General features: G+C 42.0%; 1 protein-coding gene across 3 annotated transcripts; it reads left to right on the forward strand.

Annotated features, from left to right (window-relative positions):
* Positions 1 to 5: 5 nt before the first annotated feature.
* tm9sf1 (transmembrane 9 superfamily member 1) lies at positions 6 to 23,278 on the forward strand. Of its 3 annotated transcripts, XM_088322440.1 has the most exons (10): positions 7 to 206; positions 281 to 445; positions 6,959 to 7,173; positions 10,650 to 10,781; positions 15,276 to 15,398; positions 15,509 to 15,867; positions 18,059 to 18,213; positions 18,291 to 18,476; positions 20,077 to 20,350; positions 22,495 to 23,278. In XM_088322440.1, exons 3-10 carry the CDS (start codon positions 6,967 to 6,969, stop codon positions 22,886 to 22,888), a joined length of 1,830 nt encoding a protein of 609 aa, XP_088178566.1. In that variant the 5' UTR covers positions 7 to 206; positions 281 to 445; positions 6,959 to 6,966; the 3' UTR covers positions 22,889 to 23,278. The 3 variants fall into 3 exon arrangements, with proteins under 3 accessions (XP_088178567.1, XP_088178566.1, XP_088178565.1); XM_088322441.1 differs by having other exon boundaries at positions 6 to 445; positions 6,962 to 7,173; XM_088322439.1 differs by having other exon boundaries at positions 7 to 445.
* The last annotated feature ends 180 nt before the right edge of the window (positions 23,279 to 23,458 follow it).

The raw sequence follows: 23,458 nt of genomic DNA on the forward strand, positions 1-23,458 counted from the left end.
TGGCCGGTTGCTCAACCCGGAAATCCGGAGAACAATTTGCGGTTGTTGCTATCATATTTCAATTTCACATTCCGTTCAAACGCATTTTTTTGATTTACGAGCACAATTTATTGGTAAAATAGTTGGAATTTAAAAAAATATTTTGGTCAAATGCGGGTGCAGTACATTAGCGTGTTTTATTTCCCCGCCCACTCCGGAAAACTGAAGTGAGCTTTCATTCTTTTTTATTTTCTAGGTGACGTGGATTCAAACGTCTTTTATATGGTTTCTTTTCTCGTAGCGGAGATCGCGCTGACCTAGTTCGGTGTAAATGGCCCGACTGTGCGGTTAAAAACGTGTTTAAATCGCCTTCCAATTTCTTCCGAATGTTTTGCTTTTAAATCTTCACACCGAGCTCCTGCGTCGACGTGGGGGCCTGGAGTTGACGAGTCCGCCGGAGAAACAGGTTCGTTGTCTTCTCATCGTTCATAAGTCATTTAACTCTCGACAGTTTTGGGAATGAGTTCCAGATCAATTTCAAGGATGGAAATCTGAATTCAATTCGAATTGGACACAACTTTGTCCGTGCCAAATCACAACAGCGACTGTGTCGGTATTTTCCATCCTTAAAAAGCCATAGAACCACAGGAAGGGCAGAGGTTACAAGAAATTCCGTCATTGTTCCAGTACTGCAGTGTTTCCCAACCTTTGGGGAGCCAATGCACACTTTTTTTCATTAAAAAGATGTTTAAATTGTTTTATTTAAATGCATGATTTAAAAAAAATTACCCTGTTGCTAAAGGTTTTTTTAAATACACAATTTGTGGTTACCGTGGGAGTAGAAGTTACTCATGTTGGTTTATTTTTGCTATAATTTTGAATTAACTATATTTTAACGAGTTCTGAGGTCATGGGATATTTGAATGTCTTTTTTTCTGGACTTCCCAAATACCATAAACTTTGTTTTTGATACATCTAATGGTAAATGGTCTGCATTTATATAACGCTTTTCAAGTGAATGAAGACCTCCCAAAGTGCTTTACAATATGCTTCACACTTACCCATTCACACACACACACTCGCACACCAATAGGGAGTGAGCCATGCTTATTGGCGCCTACCTGGGGCATTAGAGATTCAGTTACAGATTCAGTGTCTTGCCCAAGGACACTTGGACATATAACACGAAGGGTCGGGAATCGGACCTGCGACCTCTTGATCCCAAGACGAGCTAATGCCGTTTTTTTTATAAACAATTGTTTTACTTTGTTAATTCTTCTGTCATTTCTTCCTGCAATTCCTGTTGATTTCATATCCAAGCTTAATATTGTAGTGTCATCATCACAACCACGATGGTTATGGAATCCGTGAACTTTAAACAGTTAAAAAAAAAATATATTAATAAAAACAATATTGATTTGAATAAGCGGCACGGCTCCTGGGTTGTTAGCGCGCATCCCCATGTTGCAGTGTTTCATGGTTCCAGTCCAGCTACCACAGCCTCCCCGTGTGGAGTTTGCATGTTCTCCCCGTGCCTACGTGGGTGATCTCCGGGCACTCCGGTTTTCTCCAAAATTCCCCAAAACATGCTTGTCAGGTTAATTGGCCGGTCCAAATTGTCCCTAGGCGTGAATGAGCAAGTGGTTGTCTGTCTCTGTGTGCCCTGCGACTGGCTGGCAACCAGTTCAGGGTGTCCCCTGCTCACTGCCCGAAGATGCCTCGATGTGCTCCAGCACCCCGCGACCCTATTGTGCAATAGCGGTGCAGATAATGGATGGATTATTTGAATGAGCAAAAAAAAATGGACTTAATAAATGTAAACGGTCTGCATTTATATAGCGCTTTTCAAGTCAATGAAGACCTCCCAAAGCGCTTTACAATGTGCTTCACACTTTTCCCTTTTACACATTAACTAACCGATAGCAGCGTCAGCCACGCAAGGCAACTATCGGGGGCATTAGGGGTTCAGTGTCTTGCCCAAGGACACTTTGACATATAGCACGGAGGAGCCGGGAATCAAACCTGCGACCTCTTGATACCAAGAATATTGCTCTACCTCCTGAGCTAATGCCGCCCCCACTATCGTGCGGATTTTGTATTTACTTTACATGTATTTATTTCACACTTGGGCACAATTTACTGTAAAACTCTCACTGTGAGTGTGCACATATTTATTATTATAATAATGTTAGATTTAGAAGTGTATTCAAGGACACCCACGGTCGCTGTACTCAGATTATAGAACAGTGATGTCAATTATTAAAAATATATAAAAAAGGGGGGGAACACGTGAAGCCGTTTATGATGGATAGGTACGTTTGAAAAGGTGGGTTTTGAATTTGAATTGAGTTTTGATTGGAAGATAGACAGTATAGAAGCGTTATGGAGGTCAGTATATCATTAGTACGCAGGTTTTTTTTCTCTTTACACTTATCTTTTTTTATTTGGTCTTTACTTTGCACAGAAATGGAAAACCCTCCTGATTTTGTACTATTGTATAATGATAATAAAGGCCATTCATTCTTAATGAGCCTCACCTATAGGGAGGTGACATGTAACCACACAAGTCGAAATCCTGTGTAAGTGATAAAAAAAAATTGCACAGCAATTTCCGATCTTTCCAGGGACAAATACTGAATTGATAACAAATGTGGTTGTCTTTCTTAAATCGCTTGAGGGAATACTGAAAGTTGTATGTGATGGCAAGCTTGTGGGCTGGACAAATATAGTGCGGTTTGGTCACTTTTAGTCTATGTAGTTTGTATTCTTCCTTGTGCTTTGGAGCACTCTTCTTCTTTTCCACTACACAACACAGCAACCAAGTAGTGGACAAATAGTACACATTGTCCCTCTATGGTACAACGTGATTCGAAAAATGGGGACCCTTTCACAACCCCCCAAAAAACGAGTGGAAAAACTCAATTTTATTCATAGTGATTGAAACCTAAAGAGATGTCATTTTATAAGACATTGACATTTTCATTGTCATGACCCGCAGATGTTGTCTTTTTTGAAATCTGATGTAGAGATTACTTATTGACTGCTGCAACATCAGTTTCATCCTGAACTCCGTTACAACTTTTTTTTGGGGTGAAGTTGTGTACAGTCAAAATCTCGAGAGCACTAACTGATAAATCCGGCAGTGTAGGTAGCCAGGGGACTTCCCCTAATCTTGAAATCTCCCGGTTTACGAATAATTCTCATGTAGCAGGCAGGTTTGTTGAACCCATGAGAGATTGTATACCGTAAATTCCGGACTATAGAGCGCACCTGATTGTAAGCCGCACCACATTTTAAGAGGAAAACCGATTTTGTACTTATACAAGCCGCACCTGTATATAAGCCGCATGCGCCCACATTAAAACATGTAATACAATCATAAAATTAGCCCAACCCCAGCTTGGAGTCCCGCTATTGTAACTGAATATAAAGTACACAGTCCAAAAACCACAGCCGGCAAAATTAACAGAAAATGATACCGGTACTTAAGGTTTGATGCACATCTGCAGAGTCTGAGTACCCGTTGAAACTAATCCATGGAAGAAAAGTCTATATTTCCAAAGGTAAGGGTGGGAAAAATATATATCCACTATTGTCCGCCGCGACAACAGGTCTAACTCACCTTTACCCCACTTCCTGTCAGCCCGCGTTTGCTCCGCCCCTCTTTTTTAATTCGCAAAACATATCAGAATAAGTGTCTCAAATAAATACATGACAAAAATATACAGGTGCAAATACATATTATACATCGGTTACACATATTTACAAAGAAAGACGGTACACCAAGAGAGTTTTCAAAGCTTTAATTATAATATTCTAACTTTCATCCCAAACCGTGCCTGTGAAGGGTAGCAAAACGCTAATAACAACACGCTCGCAGCACAGTAAACGGGTCTGTTAAAAAAACGATACCGTACTTGTTAAAACCACGGTAAGTCGTCCTCATCTTCCTCCTTTTAACTGACGTCATCAAAGTCGTCTTCCCCAGTATGGGAAAGAGACTTTGTCATATAGATGTCGTCCCACGCTCCCTTAATCAAAAACACGCTAGCAACACGCTCGCAAAGTGAAGTTTACGTGCAGTAGCTCTGTTTCCTTCTTTAGCTCTGTTTCCTTCTTTATCGGACTGCTCGTTTGCTTTTAGCTTAAAAGCTACGTCATGTGCCTTTCTTTTTGCAATATATATATTCCACCGGTCTAAATCTTACCTTTTGTACTCGAGAGCCGCTGGCGGCTGTTAGAAAAATTACATAAATTGGCCGCATCACTGAATAAGGCGCAGGGTTGAAGGTTTGGAAAAAAAGTAGCGGCTTATAGTCCGGAATTTACGGTAATTGAGTGATGAAAATTGTAACATCTCCATGGAATGATTCACAGTGACAATGACATTTACACACATTTTATCATATTTTGATGAAACGGCACCGTGATGTCTTAAATCGGGCATTGCTGAACGAACATAATGCGGCTTTGTTTTCTTCCAATTTGGGCACAAGTGGATTTTTTTTCTTCGGAAACAAACACCTTACTGCCAACAAGATGGTCGGAGTTGATGAGTATCATAACAGACTGTCTTGTTGATTACAACAGACATGACCAAGGTATTGCCTAGTCCATTCCAATCATCCATCCATCCATGATCTGCAACGCTTATCCTCAGTAGGGTCACGGGGGTGCCGGAGCCCATCCGAGCTGTCTTCTGGCAGTGGGCAGGAGACACCCTGAACTGGTTGCCGGCCAGTCGCTGGGCACCATTCCGATCATTAAACCTTTATATAGGCGAGGCGATATATGCAAGCGACGGGCACTCCAAGTCTGCTAAAAGGTTAACTTGTTCGACTTTATGACTCATCACCTTGACATTGTATGAAAAAGTAGAATTCATCATCGGGATCAATTTGTCATGTGATCCTTTTCAGAACAAGAATAGACTAATTCTTTTTGAACGCACTCATGGAGTCACTACTTCTTGGTGTTGGATTTAAACCCTCATCTGCTTTGCTGTAGCAATTTGTTTTTATTGCTTTATCTCCATTTACCATATTTGCAAAAGAAAACTGTTAAAAAATATATATATCTTGTGGATTATATTGTTTTTTTTGCTTCTGGTAAATGTTATTATACTTATTTTCATTGCACTATTGTTACAATGCTCTATTCTTTTTTTTTTCATTATTATTATTATACGTTAGGCCAGTTTCATACCTCCACGGCTCAATGCCTTTACAAACTGTCGTATTTTCCCTTACAAAATACAAAATAATCTTACACCATATATTTTTTTTTCAAACGTGTTTATGTAGTTTAATATGTTATATTGTACATGTGTTTCGTTATATCATATATATTGTTAATTAACATTTTATTGTGAGATACTGAGTTCCTCGACATGAATGAAGTTTATTATAAAAAAGTAGCTTGGACGTTCACTGAAGAAGGACAAAATACATGCAAATATAATTAAGTAGAATTTTCTTATTCAAATTATTAACTAATTTTCTGCATTAAATTATTGTTGGTAATATACTGACTTAAAGGGATAACCACAAACCTGTCTTTTTTTTCATTTTCTCCTTTTATACTTCTTTTTTTCTTAACTTCTTTATACAACATAATAATTCGTAATATAATGCATCGAAGCAAGTGAGGCGAATGAGAGCCGGCTCTCTTTAATGAGTTGAGCTGAATAAGCCGGTTCTCTAAAAAGTGACGGACTTCCTTTCACTACACAACTACCACATGAAATCGGAGGCTGCAGACGCATGCGTGCAGTAGCATTGAACCACTCGCTTCGTTTGCAACGAAAAAAACCAATACCGAGATAGAGGCTACCGCGGCGATCTCGTTTGACTTGATTGATTTGCCGTTTCGTGATAGTCGGTGTATACCGGATGGTACCCATAATTGACAAATTTGCGTTTGTCCGTACAGATTTTCTTGTACGTCGTACACGTCTTAAAATGCATAATAAACATACTTTGTACGGCAAAAACGTACAGGTTGACAGGTATGGAGTTTTCTAAGAACTACATTGTAATTATTATTTTTGCTTATATGGCCACCACCAGGCTGTACTTGCCTAGGACACACCACAGGAAATGGTGCCCCCAAGACCCGTGTGGTTAAGGGATCCAACCAACCTATCCTGATCCTATGTTATCCTTTTCTCTTCAAAGACCTAATTCCATGTTTTACCAGGAGTGCCATGTCTGATCTCGTTCCATACAATGTTTCACAACCTTGATGTCAATGACAATAAAGACAATTCTATTCTAAAAAGCCTCAAATGTACCCAATATGCCCCGGTAGGGAAACTACAGGTGGCTGTCCTGGATGTTTTAGAGATTTCTCTTCCTCATGCCATGAGGTTCTTTAACTCCACCCGAGGGAGTAAAAGCCCACATTAAACCCACCCCCACATTTGCATACTACCTTATTTTTTATTACAGTGTGTATTTTCCGTAGCACTATTTAAATCCATCTATCTATATAGAGTTCCTCGACATGAATGAGGTTTATTATCTATATTCTCATCTATCTATATTGGGGCGGCAGTAGCTCAGGGGGTAGAGCGCTCGTCTTGGGATCAAGGGATCCCAGTTCGAATCCCGGCTCGTCCGTGTTACATGTCAAAGTGTCCTTGGGTAAGACACTGAACCCCTAATACCCCCAATAAGCAGGTTAGCACCTTACATGGCTGCAAGGCTGCTATCGGGAAATGTGGAGCACATTGTAAAGCGCTTTGGGAAGTCATTGACTTGAAAAGCACTATTTAAATGCAGATCATTTCATATAAAATAAAATCTCTATTTAAAGATCTTTAGGAGCTGCAGTGTATGTATGATAAGATGGTAACATGGTATTTGTGACACAATATTGTCCCATTTTACACACAATCAACTTCAGACAGACAACACTGGCATTGATATCGATGTAATCCAAATAAGTCGAATTAACAGATGACTTTTTGTGTTTGCAGCAGAACATATGCTCCGTGGAAGAGGTCACCTGCCAACTTGCTGGCAGACAAAAATGAGCCTGCTTTGCATCATGGTCCTGTGCATCCTGGCAACGGGGGTACTCGGCTTCAAGCAGGGGGACAACGTGACTTTGTATGTCAACAAAGTTGGTCCTTATCATAACCCTCAGGAGACGTATCACTTTTACACCTTGCCTGTTTGCAGGCCAGACAAGGTCAGTCTGTTGTCAGTCTCTGTTTTTTGTATAGGTTGTAGCATGACCAAGCAGTGTTTTCCATATCATTTTTGAGACCCTTGTGGGTGGACATTCAATGGGTATGGTCCCCAGAAATTTTACTACACTTTATATTCAAACACATCGATCTGGTGCAATTTAGTGCAAAACCAAGAAGCTAGATGTATAATAAATGTGTGCCCTTGTAAGCTAGTGAATCATAAATACGCTAGTTATAAAAGGCATTGACACAGCAAACAAGTCACACCTGCAAAGCATGGTAAACGAAACAGGAGTTTAATACACCCAAAAAATCTGCTTATCATCTAAACTAGTGTTTTTCCAATGCCAATGCCGTACTATATGAAGGTATCCTATCAGCAAGTTAAAAAAAAACAAATCACCAACATGAGTTTTACATTTAATTAAATGGTAATACAATGGAACCTCGGTTCTCGACCATAACCCGTTCCAGAACCCTGTTCGAAAACCGATTTGTTCGATCACCGAAATTATTTTTCCCATTAAAAATAATGTAAATCGTTTTAATCTGTTCCAACACCCTGAATGTTTATCTTGAATGTTTAACCTAACATAAAGCTAACCCAGGCTAATCGTACATTCGCGTTATCCTAATCTTCCGTACGAAAGATTACGCTAACACTAACGTGTAAAAATAAAAAAATCAGGTTGTTTACAAGTCATTTAGCACCTGGGTCTCCACAACAAGTGGTGAGCGGTTCATTGGAAAGGGGGCTCTGTTTCAACACCCTGAATGTTGGGCTCCGTTCCAACACCCTGAATGTTTACCTCTAATGTTTAACGTCAACATAAAGCTAACCCAGGCTAATCGTACGTTCGCGTTATCGTAATCTTCCGTACGAAAGATTACGCTAATATGAACGTGTAAAAATAAAAAATAAAAAGGATAAAGAAAATATGAGTAGGATTTCTTACCTTTGTGGTGGTCAGCAGAAGGCGCAGGTGGACGGTGGGGTATTCCCTAGCAAGATCAGACACTCGCAAACCTCCTTCATATTTTGCTATTATTTATTTCTTAAATGCACTAGTTGTACGCACTACTTTTCTTTTTTCACCTGTAGCAACTTTGCTGCTTGCACTGACTTTCTTCGGAGGCATAATAAGGGGCTAAAACACCCGTACGCCGCTCAGCATCGCACCCTAGCGTACGCACTCACGCATTACCGGCGTTCGAACTCCGTTTTTTTGACCGAACAGCGAAGCAAGAATTTCTCCGATTTGTTCGAACTGAGGCGTTCGAAAACCGAGGTTCCACTGTACTCACATTGGTAAATCATAGTATTTAATATCAGCACCGCTGCATTTTGATTGCCAGTACTTCTTTGAAGGTTTACAGGAGGTTATTGTCACGTGAGACTTCTGTTTGGGCCCTCGTCCGCCAATCCACATTCCTGCTCTGAAAGAATTTTCCATTTGCTTGCAACGGCAGCGTCATGTTTTTACGGTCTGTCAAAAATGCCGACAGTGCGATAAGTTAGGAAGGTTTTCCGCAATGAACACTTGGCGCTAAAATGTTCAACCTGGGAAAAATGCAACGCTCGTGAATGTCACATTTTACCAAGCTGTCTAATCACAGTGCAGGCGGGGCGGGGCTAACTCAGCAATCACAAAAGGTCATCTTTGTCAAGTGCGGAGAAACAACAAAGCAACAATGGAGAATACATTTAGTCTACTTGTATCGGATCTTTATCAGATGATATGACATAATAGAAATAATTCGGGCAGTAATAGAGCGTGTGTCAGGGGGAGTGCTCACTTTAGCACTGGGGAGGGCCTGACCTCACCAAGATTCTATCTGACTGACTGAGATAGGAAGCACATATACACATCATGCCATTTGCCATTATCTAATGAGAAATCAACAAGTTATTTTAATTAACTCCTTATTTATATTTTATATGTGTGTATATATATATATATATATATATATATATATATATATATCCATTTTATTTAAAAAAATCATGCATTGTTTTCTGGATTTTTCTTTTTAGTTTATCTCCCTCACAGTGGACATGCACCTACAATGAAAATTCCAGACCACTCCATGATTTCGAAGTGGGAGAAATAGCAAAATAGCTGTGTGTTCAAATACTTATTTTCGTCACTGTGCACACCATGGCGTTTCATTTATATGATGAGAAATCAACAAGTTAATTTGATTAACTCCTCATTTATTTATGAAAATAATATATATGATCTTATGATAGTATTCTATTTTTTTAATAATACAAGGTTTTGAGTTTTTGACAAAAACGCTAGCGGGCTGCCAAAATCATTTGACTAAAAAAGGGACGGTGTCAAACTCATTTTAACATGGGGGCCACACGATCGAACAAACGTTCTCTCGGGGACTGGACTAGTAGATGAATGAGAAAGAAAAAACAGAGAAAGACGTAAGAGAAAGAGAAAAGTAGAGAGGGTATGACAAAAGAAAGGGATAAAGAGAGAGCAAAAGAAGGTAAAAAGACACAGAGCGAAAAAAGACAGTAACAAAGAAAGAGGAAAAGAGACAGATGGAGTGAAAGAGGGAGAGAAAAGAGAGAGCGTGAAAAACCAAAGAGCAAGGGCAAGAAAGAGAGAGATAAAGAAATCTAAAGAGAAACAGAAAGAGAGAAGGGGAGAAAAGGGAAGGAAAGAAAGAGAAGGGGATAAAGAGAGAAGGGCAAAGGAAAAGGGAGCAAAAGAAGGTAAAAATACACAGAGAGAAGAAGACAGTAACAAAAAGAGAGAGAGAGACATAAAGAAACAGAGAGACATCGAAGGACACAGAAATATTGCAGTGGATATTACCAAATCTTACTGCAATATGTATTCTGTGTAGCACTATTTAGTTACTCTATATAACACGCTACAGTGGGCATTTGCACGTCACACTGGGTATTTGTATATTGTATTCTTTTGGCTTTATTATTGTACTGTTCTCAGCTCAGGGATGCTGCTGGAAATGTGAATTTCCCTTAGGGGATGAATCAAGTATCTATCTATCTATCTAGAGAGAGAGAGAGAGTGAGAGAGAGAGAGAGAAATACAAGTACAACGTTTGTCAGAGGCACCTGGCTTTGGCAACATCAAGTGGACGTATTTCAACCTGCAGCTCATTTTTCTCTTGCGCTTCTCTGAGCGTGGTCTCACAGGCAGGATTCAATCCCTTAGCGGGCCTGATCCGGCCCACGGGCCGCCTGTTTGACACCCCTGCCTTACACTGTCCAGATGTTGGCCCTCAATAGCGGTTGACATACAAAATAACTAGTGGTCTTGGTCTAAAACATCCATTATAATTTGTGAAATTAACGGCAGTAGTTAAAAATATTTGTCTATTTATAATTGAAAACCCAAATGCCTTTAACTGTATTACTAACCAGGGTGAGTCCAAATCAAATTGTTGCCATTTTCTGCCATCTCTCATGATTATGTTTTTGATTGTTCTGCAGGTGCATCACAAATCTTTGAGTCTTGGAGAGGTGTTAGATGGAGACAGAATGGCCGAATCATTGTATCACATTCGCTTCCGGGAGAATGTTGAGAAGAAAACTCTTTGCCATCTCACGCTTTCAGAGAAACAAGTAAGAAAGGCTCAAGCAGCGCTATATTTACTTGTTTTAGCTTTTTAAATACAAATCTTCTGTCTTGGTTATTAAGTACAGTGGAACCTCGGTTCTCGATCATAATCCGTTCCAGAACCCTGTTGGAAAACCGATTTGTTCGATCACCGAAATCATTTTCCCATTAAAAATAATGTAAATCGTTTTAATCCGTTCCAACACCCTGAATGTTTACCTTGAATGTTTAACGTAAACTAAAGCTAACCCAGGCTAGTCGTACGTTTGCGTTATCGTAATTTTCCGTACGAAACATTACGCTAACATGAACGTGCAAAGATAAAAAAATCAGGTCGTTTACAAGTCATTTAGCACCCGGGTCTCCACAACATGTGGTGAGCGGTTCATTGGAAAGGGGGCTCCGTTCCAACACCCTCAATGTTTACCTTGAATGTTTAACATAAACATAAAGCTAACCCAGGCTAATCGTACGTTCGCGTTATCGTAATCTTCCGTACGAAAGATTACGCTAACATGAATGTGTAAAAAAAAAGGATAAAGAAAAAAATTATGACTAGGACTTCTTACGTTTGTGGTGGTCAGCAGAAGGCGCAGGTGGACGACCTCCTTCATATTTTGCTATTATTTCTTTCTTAAATGCAATAGTTGTACGCACTACTTTTCTTTTTTCACCTGTAGCAACTTTGCTTTCTTCGGAGGCATAATTAGGGGCTAAAAAACTTCGCACACCTATATTAAAAGCGAAAGCAAAACGAAGCACGTCAGAACGCGATAACAGTTGGTCACGAAAAGAGCGATCTACACCCGTACGCCACTCAGCATCGCAACCTAGCGTACCGGCGTTCGAACTCCAATTTTTTGACCGAGCAGTGAAGCAAGAATTTCTCGAAATTTTTGGTCGGACTCAAATTTGTTCGAACTGAGAGGCGTTCAAAAACCGAGGTTCCACTGTACTGTGAATTCCGGATCACAGAGCGCACCTGATTAAATGAAGGTTGCTCAAGATAGATAGATAGATAGATAGATACTTTATTCATCCCCGAAGGGAAATTCACATGTAAGAACTAGACACAATTTTGCCTTTGGGTAAGCCGCACGGGATTTAAAGCCGCAGACTTAAACATACATACAAATTCACCTTCGTTTTATAAATTTTTAGACCTGGCGCCAACCCCGTGAGGAATTTGGTGTAGAGGCCGATGTCTGCAGAACGCCATCGGCACCGTGCCCCCGTACACCTGATGCCGTTTTCAGCTGCGTCGTTTTCCAGTTCTGCTATGAGTTGTTTATGTGACGTTTTTGGATCATGTGACCATTCGAGACAGCGATTACTGCATCGATAGAAAAAAGAGGAAGGGAAAAAGGGCCATGGAGGAGCCATAGGGCAAAACCATCGCTTCCCCCCTTTGTCACAACATAGACTACCAAGCTTAGCCGCCTTGGAAGCCTCTTTAAAAAAGAACCAGGCAAGGACCCCACGGGGGGACCGCATTAAAAAAAATGCAGGTCACTAACTAGAGGACCTTCTTGATGTGGGATCCCAGGGGGGAGACCCAACCCCATCTAGGAGCTGACGAGTCGCTTCAGATTCCAGCACCAAAAGAAAACGGGAATGACGGACGTGTCGTGTAAAATTTGAGCCCGATGTTTCCAGACTATTTATTTATTTATTCAGCCAGTATAGACCATAAACATGATATATACCAGAATTCATTTGACACGCGAACCTCTCGACGTGACGCGTCGCCTTCGATCGGCGCCGGGTTTTTAGACCCAACTGTTGTGTTGGGAGTCATTAGGTGACCAAACCCCCCAATTCCAACCCTTAATGCCGAGCGCCAAGCAGGGAGGCAATGAGTACCAATGTTGTAAGTCTTAGGTATGACTCGGCGGAGGCTTGAACAGGCGACCTCCCAGTCTTGGAGCGGGCGCCCTACTATCTAGGCTACTGAGCTGGTTAAAAAAGCCATAATGAGAATAGTGCCAGATTGCAACACAGAAGTGAGAGTCATCTTTTTGTGTTTTCATTGGTGGTTTCCACAGTTTTGGAGCAAATTGCATTCGCTTATTATCGTGGTGAATGATTAGTTGTGAAACCACCCACTAAATATGACTTTTCACTGCTGCTAACTGGGCTATAGTTGTCGTCGTCGTCGTTGAGTCACTCAAGGCGCCTAAGGTAATCCTTAGCAGCGCTAGACTCGCTCGTGGGAGGCTCCGTAGTTCTCCGAAGGAGAGGGGGCTGCGACTGTCCTGTCCCGCCAGGCCTGACGGGGTGTGACCCAAGCAAACCAAGCATACGAAGCCTCTGAAGTCGGACAGGCCGGTGCATGATTTATGGAAGCCCTGTGGGCAGGCAGTACAGGTGATTGGGTCAGCGAATGGTTCGAAAGCACCACTGGCACTTGGACTGGGGGCCAGGGTTGCTCTCAAAGTCGCCCGCCCTAAGAAGAACAGAGAAAGGAGAATAGAAGAGAGAGAAAGAGAGGGACAGATAGAAAGAGAAAGACAGACAGAGTAAAACGCAAAAAGGGGGAAAAGAGAGTGAGAGAGGTGGGGAGAGAGTAGGAAAGAGAGGGACAGAGAAAATGAGAGACAAGAGTGTAAAGGGGGAAGAGAGAAAAGGAGAGACAAAGAAGGAGAGAGGACCAAGAAATAAAGAGAGAGCGAGTCTGAGTGGATTGAGTTGAATTCGCAAGGCTCCCCCGGGAGAGAGCCCTTCGCAGGACACCACGGGAAGGTTCCTAGTCTTTGTCCTGCGGCTACAGTTGTTGTTAACCATTGCCGTGCACTTTATCCAGTTTGCTGTAGAAGCTAAACCTAGTTTGCCAACTAGTATGCTGATTGTTTTTATGTCAAATTGCATGATGATTACTCACCAGTTTCAACACACTAGATAACAACAGAATGTGACACAACAACCCGATAAGAATTTTGAGACGGTGGAAAAAAGATGACCGCGGCCCAAAAAGTGGGTGGTGGGCAACTATGTGTTGCGGTCAAATTTGAAAAGACATTCAAAATAAGGAGAGGAGACATCAATGGACAGGGAGGGAAGCCTTCAGATAAGGAATTTCACTCCTCGTACTTGGGCCCTCCCCTGAGCACCCTCTTTTGATTCAATCTCCAAGGTTACAAGAAGCAGATCACCCCTAAAGGGTGTGGGTATCAAAGAACAGCCACATGATTGGCCGATAGCAATAATAATGTAATAGTAAAAACAATGAACAATAATGTGCTATAATGTAGCCCGGCATTCGCTCAGGATCAAGAGGTCGCAGGTTCGATTCCTGGCTCCTCTGTGTTATATGTCAAAGTGCCTTGGGCAAAACATTGAATCCCTACCTAATGCCCTCGATAAGCAGTTAGTTGCCTTGCATGGCTGACACTGCTAACGGTGTGTGTGTGTGTGTGTGTGTGTGTGTGTGTGTGTGTGTGTGTGTGTGAATGGGTAAGTGTGAAGTACATTGTAAAGCGCTTTGGGAGGTATTCATTGACTTGAAAAGCGCTATATAGATGCAGAACGTTTACCATTTATAATGTCAAAATAAGGAACTGGCATCCTATGGAATCTCCTTTGCCGTTGTCCAGTATTTAAAATAGAATAAACCTATCTCTGTGTTAAGTGTAATCATGTAAAAGGTATTAAATAACTACAGACGCTGCTCTACTTACGAACGAAATGGGTTCCGGACGATCGTTCATAAGTTGAATTTGTCCGTAAGTTGCTTCAGTGCTATATTTTGTATGGAATGTATGTTTAAGGCTTGGATAAGTAACCTGTATTGTTATTTACTTAAAAAAATGAATAAAATAAAACTAAAATTAAAAAAAATGCTCTATAAAGATGAATAAAGTTTAACTTACTTTTGGAAGATGAGCTTCAACAGTTTGGCGACTTCCTCCTCCGTGGTAGAAAGTGGACGAAAAAAAGCGATCCAACCATTTTCTCAACCGCATCAAGCTTTCTTATTCCACTTTCATTTCAAAAGAAACAGCTCGCCTCTTCTTTACACTTTACACCAACCATATTGAATGGATGCACGAGATATTAAACAATAAAAATGTCAAAGTTCTTAGCGCGCTGGAGATAGAGTAGAGAATGTTTACACACGAACTAGGAAGAGGAAGCTCGATTTCTTCTTCGGGATGGATGCTAGGTGACCTCACAGAACCACACGCCAGTAGTGGCGGAAATAAGCACTACAGTTCTGTCCTGTACTCTGAAAAAGGTGTACACAATACAGAATCTAACTTACAGAAATGTCCGTATATTTTCCGATACCAGGAAAAAAATGTCAGAATCTACCGTTTTTCGTAAGTCGAGTGTTCTGAAGGAGGAGAGGGTCCGTGAGTTTTTTCATGGAGTAAATTTTACTGCTGACATTTATGCATACTAACCTTTGATGTACGAGTCATTTTAATTAAACAATAACCATCTAGTTTTGCATTTACCTAAAGGCCTTGACATGTGTCTTTTTCAACTGTTTATTTTAGGTGGACCAGCTTCGCGAGGCCATCGAGGAGTTGTACTACTTTGAATTCGTCCTGGATGAAATCCCAATCTGGGGTTTTGTAGGATACATAGAGGAGAGTGGCTTCCTGCCTCACAGCCACAAAGTAAACTTCTACACCCGTTCGAACCAATATAGCTTTTAATTGTAACTTGGTCAAAGGAAAAAAAAGGTTTGAGTTTTACTCTGCTGCACCATTTTCCTCACTGCTTCCAGGTGGGCTTGTGGACTCATCTGGACTTCAACATCGAGTACAACGGCGACTCCGTGATCTTCGCGAACGTCTCCGTGAAGGACGTGAAACCGGTTCCTTTGGAGGACGGCGCCGGAGCGGCCGTGGGCGGGGTCGGGGTCGGCGGAGGGAGCCTGACGGTCACGCACACCTACAGCGTGCGCTGGTTCGAGTCCAGCCTGCCTCGCGCCCGGCGAGCAGAGCGCCTCCGGGACTACTCGTTTTTCCCCAAAACTTTGGAGATCCACTGGCTTTCCATCATCAACTCACTGGTGCTGGTGGTGCTGCTGCTGGGCTTCGTCATCATCATTCTCATGCGGGTCCTTAAGAACGACTTTGCAAGGTTCGTATATGCATTTTGCTTTTCCATATACACTACCATTCTGAGGTTTGGTTTATCCATCCATCCATTATCTGCACCGCTTATCCCCATCCTAGCTATCTTCGGGCAGTGGGCAGGGGACACCCTGAACTGGTTTCCAGCCAATCGCAGGGCACACAGGGACAAACAATTCGCTTGCTCTTTCAAACCTAGGGACAATTTGGTTAGGCCAATTAACCTGACATGCGTTGTTTTTGGAATGTGGGAGGAAACCAGAGGGCCTGGAGGAAACCCAAGCACGCACGGGGAGAACATGCAAACTCCACACTCTTATTTGTTGTGCATATAAAATACTGCTATAGTGAAGTATCCCGGCTGCCTGAAAATATTTCGACATTTGGAGAAAGGTGTTTGAGAGTGAGACAGTACACTGCAAAAAACACAATTTTATCAAATTTGTTGAAATTGTGCTCGTTTTCAGTTAATTTTTTCTATTTTTAAGGGGGAAACTTGAAACAATAAAAAAATCCTCAGGTTTCCCCTGCCTGATTTTGTTAAGTCTAATCCTCAATTGGCCAATCTAAATAAGTGAAAGCCAGAGTTGTTGTACTAAATCCTGCAGAGAACAACTGCAACATGTAGCAACTCCTATTTACACGACTTGTGACAGGCAGTTAATGAGGTCATGAATCAATTGTGCCCCCTGCCCTATTCACATAAGAATTCGCTTTGTAGCATTTTTAGCATACACAATTGATGACATCAACCCTATTTTCAAACCAAATCCCCTCAGGCTGAAAACTTTTTCCCAATATGAGAGAATCACTGTCAAATCATGTTTATTTGTGACGCCCTTAATCACAAGTAGTCTCAAAGGGCTGCACAGACAGATGATTGCAAAATACAGACTATTATTACACTATCCCCTAATCTAAAACCTACATGAGGGCAAGGAACAACTCAAAACCTCAACCTGAGGTGAATGAAAAAACCTTGAGAAGGGGCCACGCATGAGGTAATCCCCCTTCCAGGGTGACCAGGCTGCAACTGATACACAGACATTGTCAACTTGAAATATAGATCATTTATAAGCTAAAGAATAGAAGTGTTTAAAGCCTAGATATAAACAGTTCCACTGAGGTTGCAGATCGAATCTCAGGGGGCAGAGCATTCCACAGCACCAGGGCCCGAATGGAGAACGCGCTCGAACTTGCTGATCTCTTCTTGGCTCTTGGGATCACTAATAGACCGGAATTTCCAGAGCTGTCCTGGTATTGCAGCAGGACATGCAGCCCTCGAGGACCGGAGTGCCCTGGTCTGCTCTAGATGCAGTCAAATCGAAGGACTATTTTCTATCTACAGTGGAACCTCGGTTCTCGACCATAATCCGTTCCAGAACCCTGTTCGAAAACCGATTTGTTCCATCACCGAAATCATTTTTCCCATTAAAAATAATGTAAATCGTTTTATTCGTTCCAACACCCTGAATGTTTACCTTGAATGTTTAACGTAAACATAAAGCTAACCCATGCTAATCGTACGTCTGCGTTTTCGTAATCTTCCGTACGAAAGATTACGCTAACATGAACGTGTAAAAATAAAAAAATCAGGTCGTTTACAAGTCATTTAGCACCCGGGTCTCCACAACAAGTGGTGAGCGGTCCATTGGAAAGGGGGCTCCGTTCCAACACCCTCAATGTTGCGCTCCGTTCCAACACCCTGAATGTTTAACGTAAACGTAAAGCTAACCCAGGCTAATCGTACGTTCGTGTTATCGTAATCTTATGAATAGGATTTCTTACTTTTGTGGTGGTCAGCAGAAGGTGCTTGCACACCTCCTTCATTTTTGGCTATTATTTATTTCTTAAATGCAATAGTTGTACGCACTACTTTTCTTTTTCACCTGTAGCAACTTTGCTGCTTGCACCGACTTTCTTCGGAGGCATAATAAGAGGCTAAAACACCCGTACGGCGCTCAGCATGGCACCCTAGCATACGCACTCACGCATTACCGGCGTTCGAACTCCAATTTTTTTGACCGAACGGCGAAGCAAGAATTTCTCAAAATTTTTGGTCGAAAACCGATTTGTTCGAACTGAGAGGCGTTCGAAAACAGAGGTTCCACTGTATATGATTTCGAACCAAACAATTATAAAGGATTCCCTGTTATTCATGTTTCTGTTGGCTGATTTCGTCTTGACCTTATATGCAGGTATAACGTTGAGGAGGAGGTTGTTTGTGATGATCTGGACCAAGGAGACAACGGCTGGAAGATCATACACACCGATGTTTTCCGGTTTCCCCCTTACAAAAGCCTGCTTTGTGCCGTGCTTGGAGTCGGGGCGCAGTTTCTGACTCTTGCCACGGGTGTGCATTGTTTTTCTTCATTTTTAACACATTTGTATCAGTTTTTTCGATTTGATCATCATTCTTCTGTGTTACAGGAATCATTGTCATGGCTCTCTTGGGAATGTTCAACGTGCACCATCACGGTGCCATCAACTCTGCAGCCATTGTTCTGTACGCTTTGACCAGCTGCGTGTCGGGGTACACCTCATGCAGCTTTTACACGCAAATTAACGGCAAGCGTTGGGTTTGGAATATCATCCTGACCTCCACACTCTTTTCTGGTAAGTTTTCTTACGAGGATTTCAAAGCTTGAAACCGAAAATATTTTTTGAGAAGCACAATCGTGAAGTGAGGCAGCACGGCGGCGCAGTGGTTAGCGCGTGTGCGGCAAAGTTCTAAGGTCTTGGGAACCCCCTGTGTGGGTTCAAATCCAGCTACCGGACTTCCTGTGCGGAGTTTGTATGTTCTCCCCGTGCTTGCGTGGGTTTCCTCCGGGCACTCCGGTTTCCTCCCACATTCCAAAGACATGCATTTCAGGTGGATTGGCCGGTCCGAAATTTTCCCTCCGTATGAATGAGCGAGTTGTCTGTCCCTGTGTGCCCTGCAATTGGCTGGCAACCAGTTCAGGGTGTCCCCTGCCCACTGCCCGATGATTGCTGGGATGGGCTCCAGCACCCCTGCGACCCTACTGAGGATAAGAGGTGTTGCTAATGAGATGAGAATCGTGAAGTGGAACCAAATTACCACAAGTTTGTATTAAATTAACGACGAAAAAACCTGGAAAGTGTTGCCAGAAAAATTGTCCCTCTGTTCTCTCAGCTCAGCCAACTGACTCCAGATGTTCCCTGGTGACTTCAGAGTTTTCCAATGTCCACCTAAATGACTAACAATGACAAACAGTGCACCTGTGTGTGAACTAGTCTAAGTTTGAATGCACCTGTTCTGGGCTCAGAAGTCTACAGACAACATTATAAAGACCAAAGAGTGATATCACACGCTTGGTTGTGGTTTTCTTTGATTGAAGGATGAAAATGGTGAAAGTCAGAAAATGACCCTTTTAAATAGAGTCCAAATTTTTATCCAAACCCAGAAAAGGATGAAAAAGGAAGAGTTTATTTGAGCACTTCTAAGAATTTCACATACTTGCACGTGCATCAAAAGAAGCTGCAATGATGATTTCTGCCAGGAGATGGCATCAGCAAGTAGATTGTTTTTTTTTTTTTTTTACATACATCACCTTTGAACCGGTCCGTGGTACAGAAAAATGCATGCTCGTTTCTATATGGAAAAATGAACAAGAGACCGGCATTTCCACACGAGGACAGATTTAATTTCTTAAATAATAAACTAAGTGAATTCCATCGAATTAGCCGAATTAGTGTCGAACCTCCTCTCTCGATTGTCCCTCGATCTTCTCCTCCGATCTTCCGCGTCTTTTCACAAGCTGGCGTGCTCACTCCTCCCATGGGCGTGCCAGGTGCCAGCTTCACCACCTCCTCACCGAAAGGCGTCGCAATGTCTAAAAAACTCATATCAGCAGAGCTTATCCGAACAACTTCGTCACAGAGGCTCCTCTTGCGCCAGCCCTTGTCCCAGTTCCTGCTGTTTTCTGTAAACCTCATCCTCCACTAGGTCGCAATGACCTGCCCCACAGCTCAGCCAATGAATATCTTTTGCATTTAAATGTAATTTGTATTTGATCGTAAAATATCCTATAGTCAAAAATATATAAAATCTTCAGTACTCTATAGTTACTTGCTCTCAACATATTTAGATAAAACAGAAAAACACATATTCTGAAAAAAACGTGTATTTTCTTTCCAGCTAAACACAATATGCTCCTGTTTAAAAAAAACGCTATATATGTCTCTAAATCCCCAGCTCCTTTGTTCATGACGTGGAGCGTCGTCAACTCCATCCACTGGTGGAGCGGTTCTACCCAGGCCTTGCCGGCCACCACGGTGCTGCTCTTGCTGGGCGCTTGGGTCTTGGTGGGCTTCCCCCTCACCGTCATCGGCGGCATCGTGGGCAAGAACCGGGGAGGAACCTTCCAGGCGCCCTGCCGCACTCGCAACATCGCCCGGCAAATTCCGACACAACCCTGGTACAAGCATGCTGCCGTGCACATGGCCATTGGTGGCTTCTTGCCATTCAGGTGAGATTGAGATGCTATTGCTACTAAAAGATGACTTTTAGGTGCTTAAAATAAGAGCGTTGGAAATGTAACGAACCGACTTTATGAAGTTGCGAAATGTCGTGAACTTGGACGAGTCGAAGTGACCAGTCACCATGCAATTATGAATGTTATTTCAAAATTAGAGGTAGACTGATTATCGGGAGGGCCGATTATCAGCGGGGATATTTAGGAATTTGACGGATATCGGTATCAGCGTTTTTAATCATTTGATTGGCCGAAATCTTGAAAGGTATTCGATTATGCGACATCTATCTGGCCACCTGATTACCATCATATATAGATTTTGCATAACCGTTATCGACATTTCGTTCTGTGTACATTGTTACAAAGAATGACAATACAAAGGAAATTATTATTAATTATTATTATTATTATCAAATGGGTTAAACGCTCTGTTTTCTGCAAATACAGAGACCCCTTGCTATCGCGGGCTTTTTTTTTATCACTGGTTCACTCTTTCCTTGGGAAACACTATATAAAATAAAATAAAAAACTGGATTAAAAAAAAAAAAAAACATGTTTTATACTGTACTGTGAGCGGACACCTGTTCTGCGTTCTCCCTACATCTTGTTAAGAGTTTTTGTCCGGCTCCTTTCGTCATGCCTTTGAAACGTTGCTCGCTCGCTCTTAGTTGGCATGGCTTATAAAGTGTGTCCATCAAAAATATTGACTCTAAATCTGTAGTGGTTTCAGTTTATTCTCCTTCTGTCAATAAGTCGGCAAGTCCCTTTAATGAAGGCCCCCTGGAAAAATACATACTGGGTTTCAATTTTTTCTCTTTCTCTCTCTGTCGATAAGTTCTGAAGTTCGTTTAATGAAGGCAAAGGTGGTATGAAAAGTGCCCGAAAAGTCGAAATTTAGACGCAGACCCAATTGTATAAGTTCCTCCCGACTATAGGTATCATTGGCCACGCATGAGTCCAGAAAAGCAAAAAAAGACAAGAGAACGGGTAATAAATAGAAAATTAGCTGAAGAGCTGTGAGCCGCTGCGTCCGTGCACGCCGCCATGATCTTCAAAGAATCTAACTACCGTATTTTCCGCACTATAAGGCGCACTGGGTTATAGGGCGCACCCTCAAAAAATAGTTTTTGGTCCTATATTTGACCTACATAAGACGCACCGGATTATAAGGCGCTACAATGGGAACGTGGACAAAACAGTCAGATAGTTCAGTCAAACTTATTACCCCCTTAACAATCCTAAAGCTTGCAAAGAAGCAAATACGTGTCGAGAACATGTGCGGATGCGTTGTTCGTACGATGTCACTCAAATGCATCGTTCCAAATATCATTCGGAAGGTTAAAGTCTTGGGATTCAAGAAATGCCAACCATTCCTTAGTTTCTTTTTTTTTTTTTTTTTCGCTCGCAACTTTACTGTGCATATGACAATAAACACTTGGAATTGAGTTTAATTTAAAAATAGACACTCCATTCCATCCATTATCTGCACCGCTTATCACAGAAACATCGAGTTCAGTCTGAAACAAGATACAGGGAAAATATATAGCCGGAGTAGCTCACCGAAGTCGTTGTGCTCAATAATAATGTGCAACCATGGTCCTCTTATATCCGTGAGTGTTGTAAATCCAGGAGAATAAAATATTTACAAATACAGAATAGTAAAAAAAAATGCTTTCTCTATGCCGTCAACCCAACGTGTGATTTACATTCATCTTTTTCGGCCAATTGCAGGCTTTGTTTTGCCGCTTTAGCCTATGCCAGCCTGTAAATGATAAAAAGGATCTGCCCCCTTTACCTCCGAATAACTTTAGCCAATAGTGATCGATTCAAATGATGATTGACACATTGGTTAGCCAATGAAACGCCTGTAAATAAATCCCAGCAGACACCGCGGACTACTTGGCGTTCGGGGGAAAATCTAGTCGGCGGCTGCAAGTTAGTTGCAAGACTTTGCAACTTAATATTGATCCATATATAAGGCGCACTGTATTATAAGGCGCATGGTCAGCTTTTGAAAAAAATAAAGGCTTTTAGGTGCGCCTTATAGTGCGGAAAATACAGTAGTTCAACTCCAAACAGTATTGAAGTCTTGAATTTGACTCGCCTTAATCCGTTTCCACGTTCCTTTCCCCTCACAGCGCCATTTCAGTGGAGCTTTACTACATCTTCGCAACAGTCTGGGGCAGAGAACACTACACACTGTACGGTATCCTGCTGTGCGTTTTCGCCATCCTGCTCTCAGTCGGCGCCTGCATCTCCGTGGCCCTCACTTACTTCCTCCTGTCGGGCGAAGACTACCGTTGGTGGTGGCGGAGCGTGCTGAGCACCGGCTCCACCGGCGTCTTCATCTTCGTTTACTCGGTGTTCTACTACAGGAACAGGTCCTCCATGAGCGGCCTGGTGCAGAGCACGGAGTTCTTCGGCTACTCTCTGCTCACGGCGCTGGTCTTCTCCCTGATGTTGGGCAGCGTGTCTTTTTGGTCGTCGCTGGCGTTTATTCGGTATATATACCGCAGTCTTAAGATGGACTAGTACTCAGAGCTTTTCTCACCACGTCGGACTTTGTTCTTCGATCACCTGCGCACGGCCAGCGTAAGAGAACCTACAGACGTTGAAAGTGCAGCTTGCGGTTCGAATGGAAAAATACTTCCTATTTGGCATGGTCAGTCCAAGGATGCATGCTGACTTAGTGTAACACAACATTTATTATCATAAAGGGAAAGGGTGAAAAGCCAGGTTTTCTGCACCGTCTGGATTTTCAAATGCAAATTTTAATTATTTTGTCAGCTTGTATTGTATAATCTGACGGACATGTTTTCCATTGACCCTGCAGAGTTTTTTTTTATGCCTCGTAGACTCGGTGGACTCTAAGAATAGATTTGTTTTAAAACATTTGCAATAAAAAATAGGAATAGACCACAACTGAGTGGTTTTTCCGAGATGAGATGTTTTAACAGGCATGGAAATGGGTCTGGGCTTAAAGGAAATATTTTAAAGTCTATAACGTGAACTACTAATTTTTGATTATTTCATTTTCTTTTACTTTTTCTCCGCTCACACCGAGCACTGAAAGTTAAACGTCGAGTACATGTTTCAAATCGT

The sequence above is a fragment of the Urocampus carinirostris genome, chromosome 18 (genome assembly GCF_059441175.1).
Source record: "Urocampus carinirostris isolate Australia breed hairy pipefish chromosome 18, RoL_Ucar_1.0, whole genome shotgun sequence".
In the NCBI taxonomy this organism is placed as follows: Eukaryota; Metazoa; Chordata; class Actinopteri; order Syngnathiformes; family Syngnathidae; genus Urocampus; species Urocampus carinirostris.

Coding starts and splice junctions, on each gene's coding strand:
- tm9sf1 (XM_088322441.1), top strand. CDS start 6,967: ATGCTCCGTGGAAGAGGTCACCTGCCAACTTGCTGGCAGACAAAAATG. Junction 7,174..10,649: donor CTGTTTGCAGGCCAGACAAG/GTCAGTCTGTTG, acceptor ATTGTTCTGCAG/GTGCATCACAAATCTTTGAG. Junction 18,214..18,290: donor GTTTCTGACTCTTGCCACGG/GTGTGCATTGTT, acceptor TCTGTGTTACAG/GAATCATTGTCATGGCTCTC.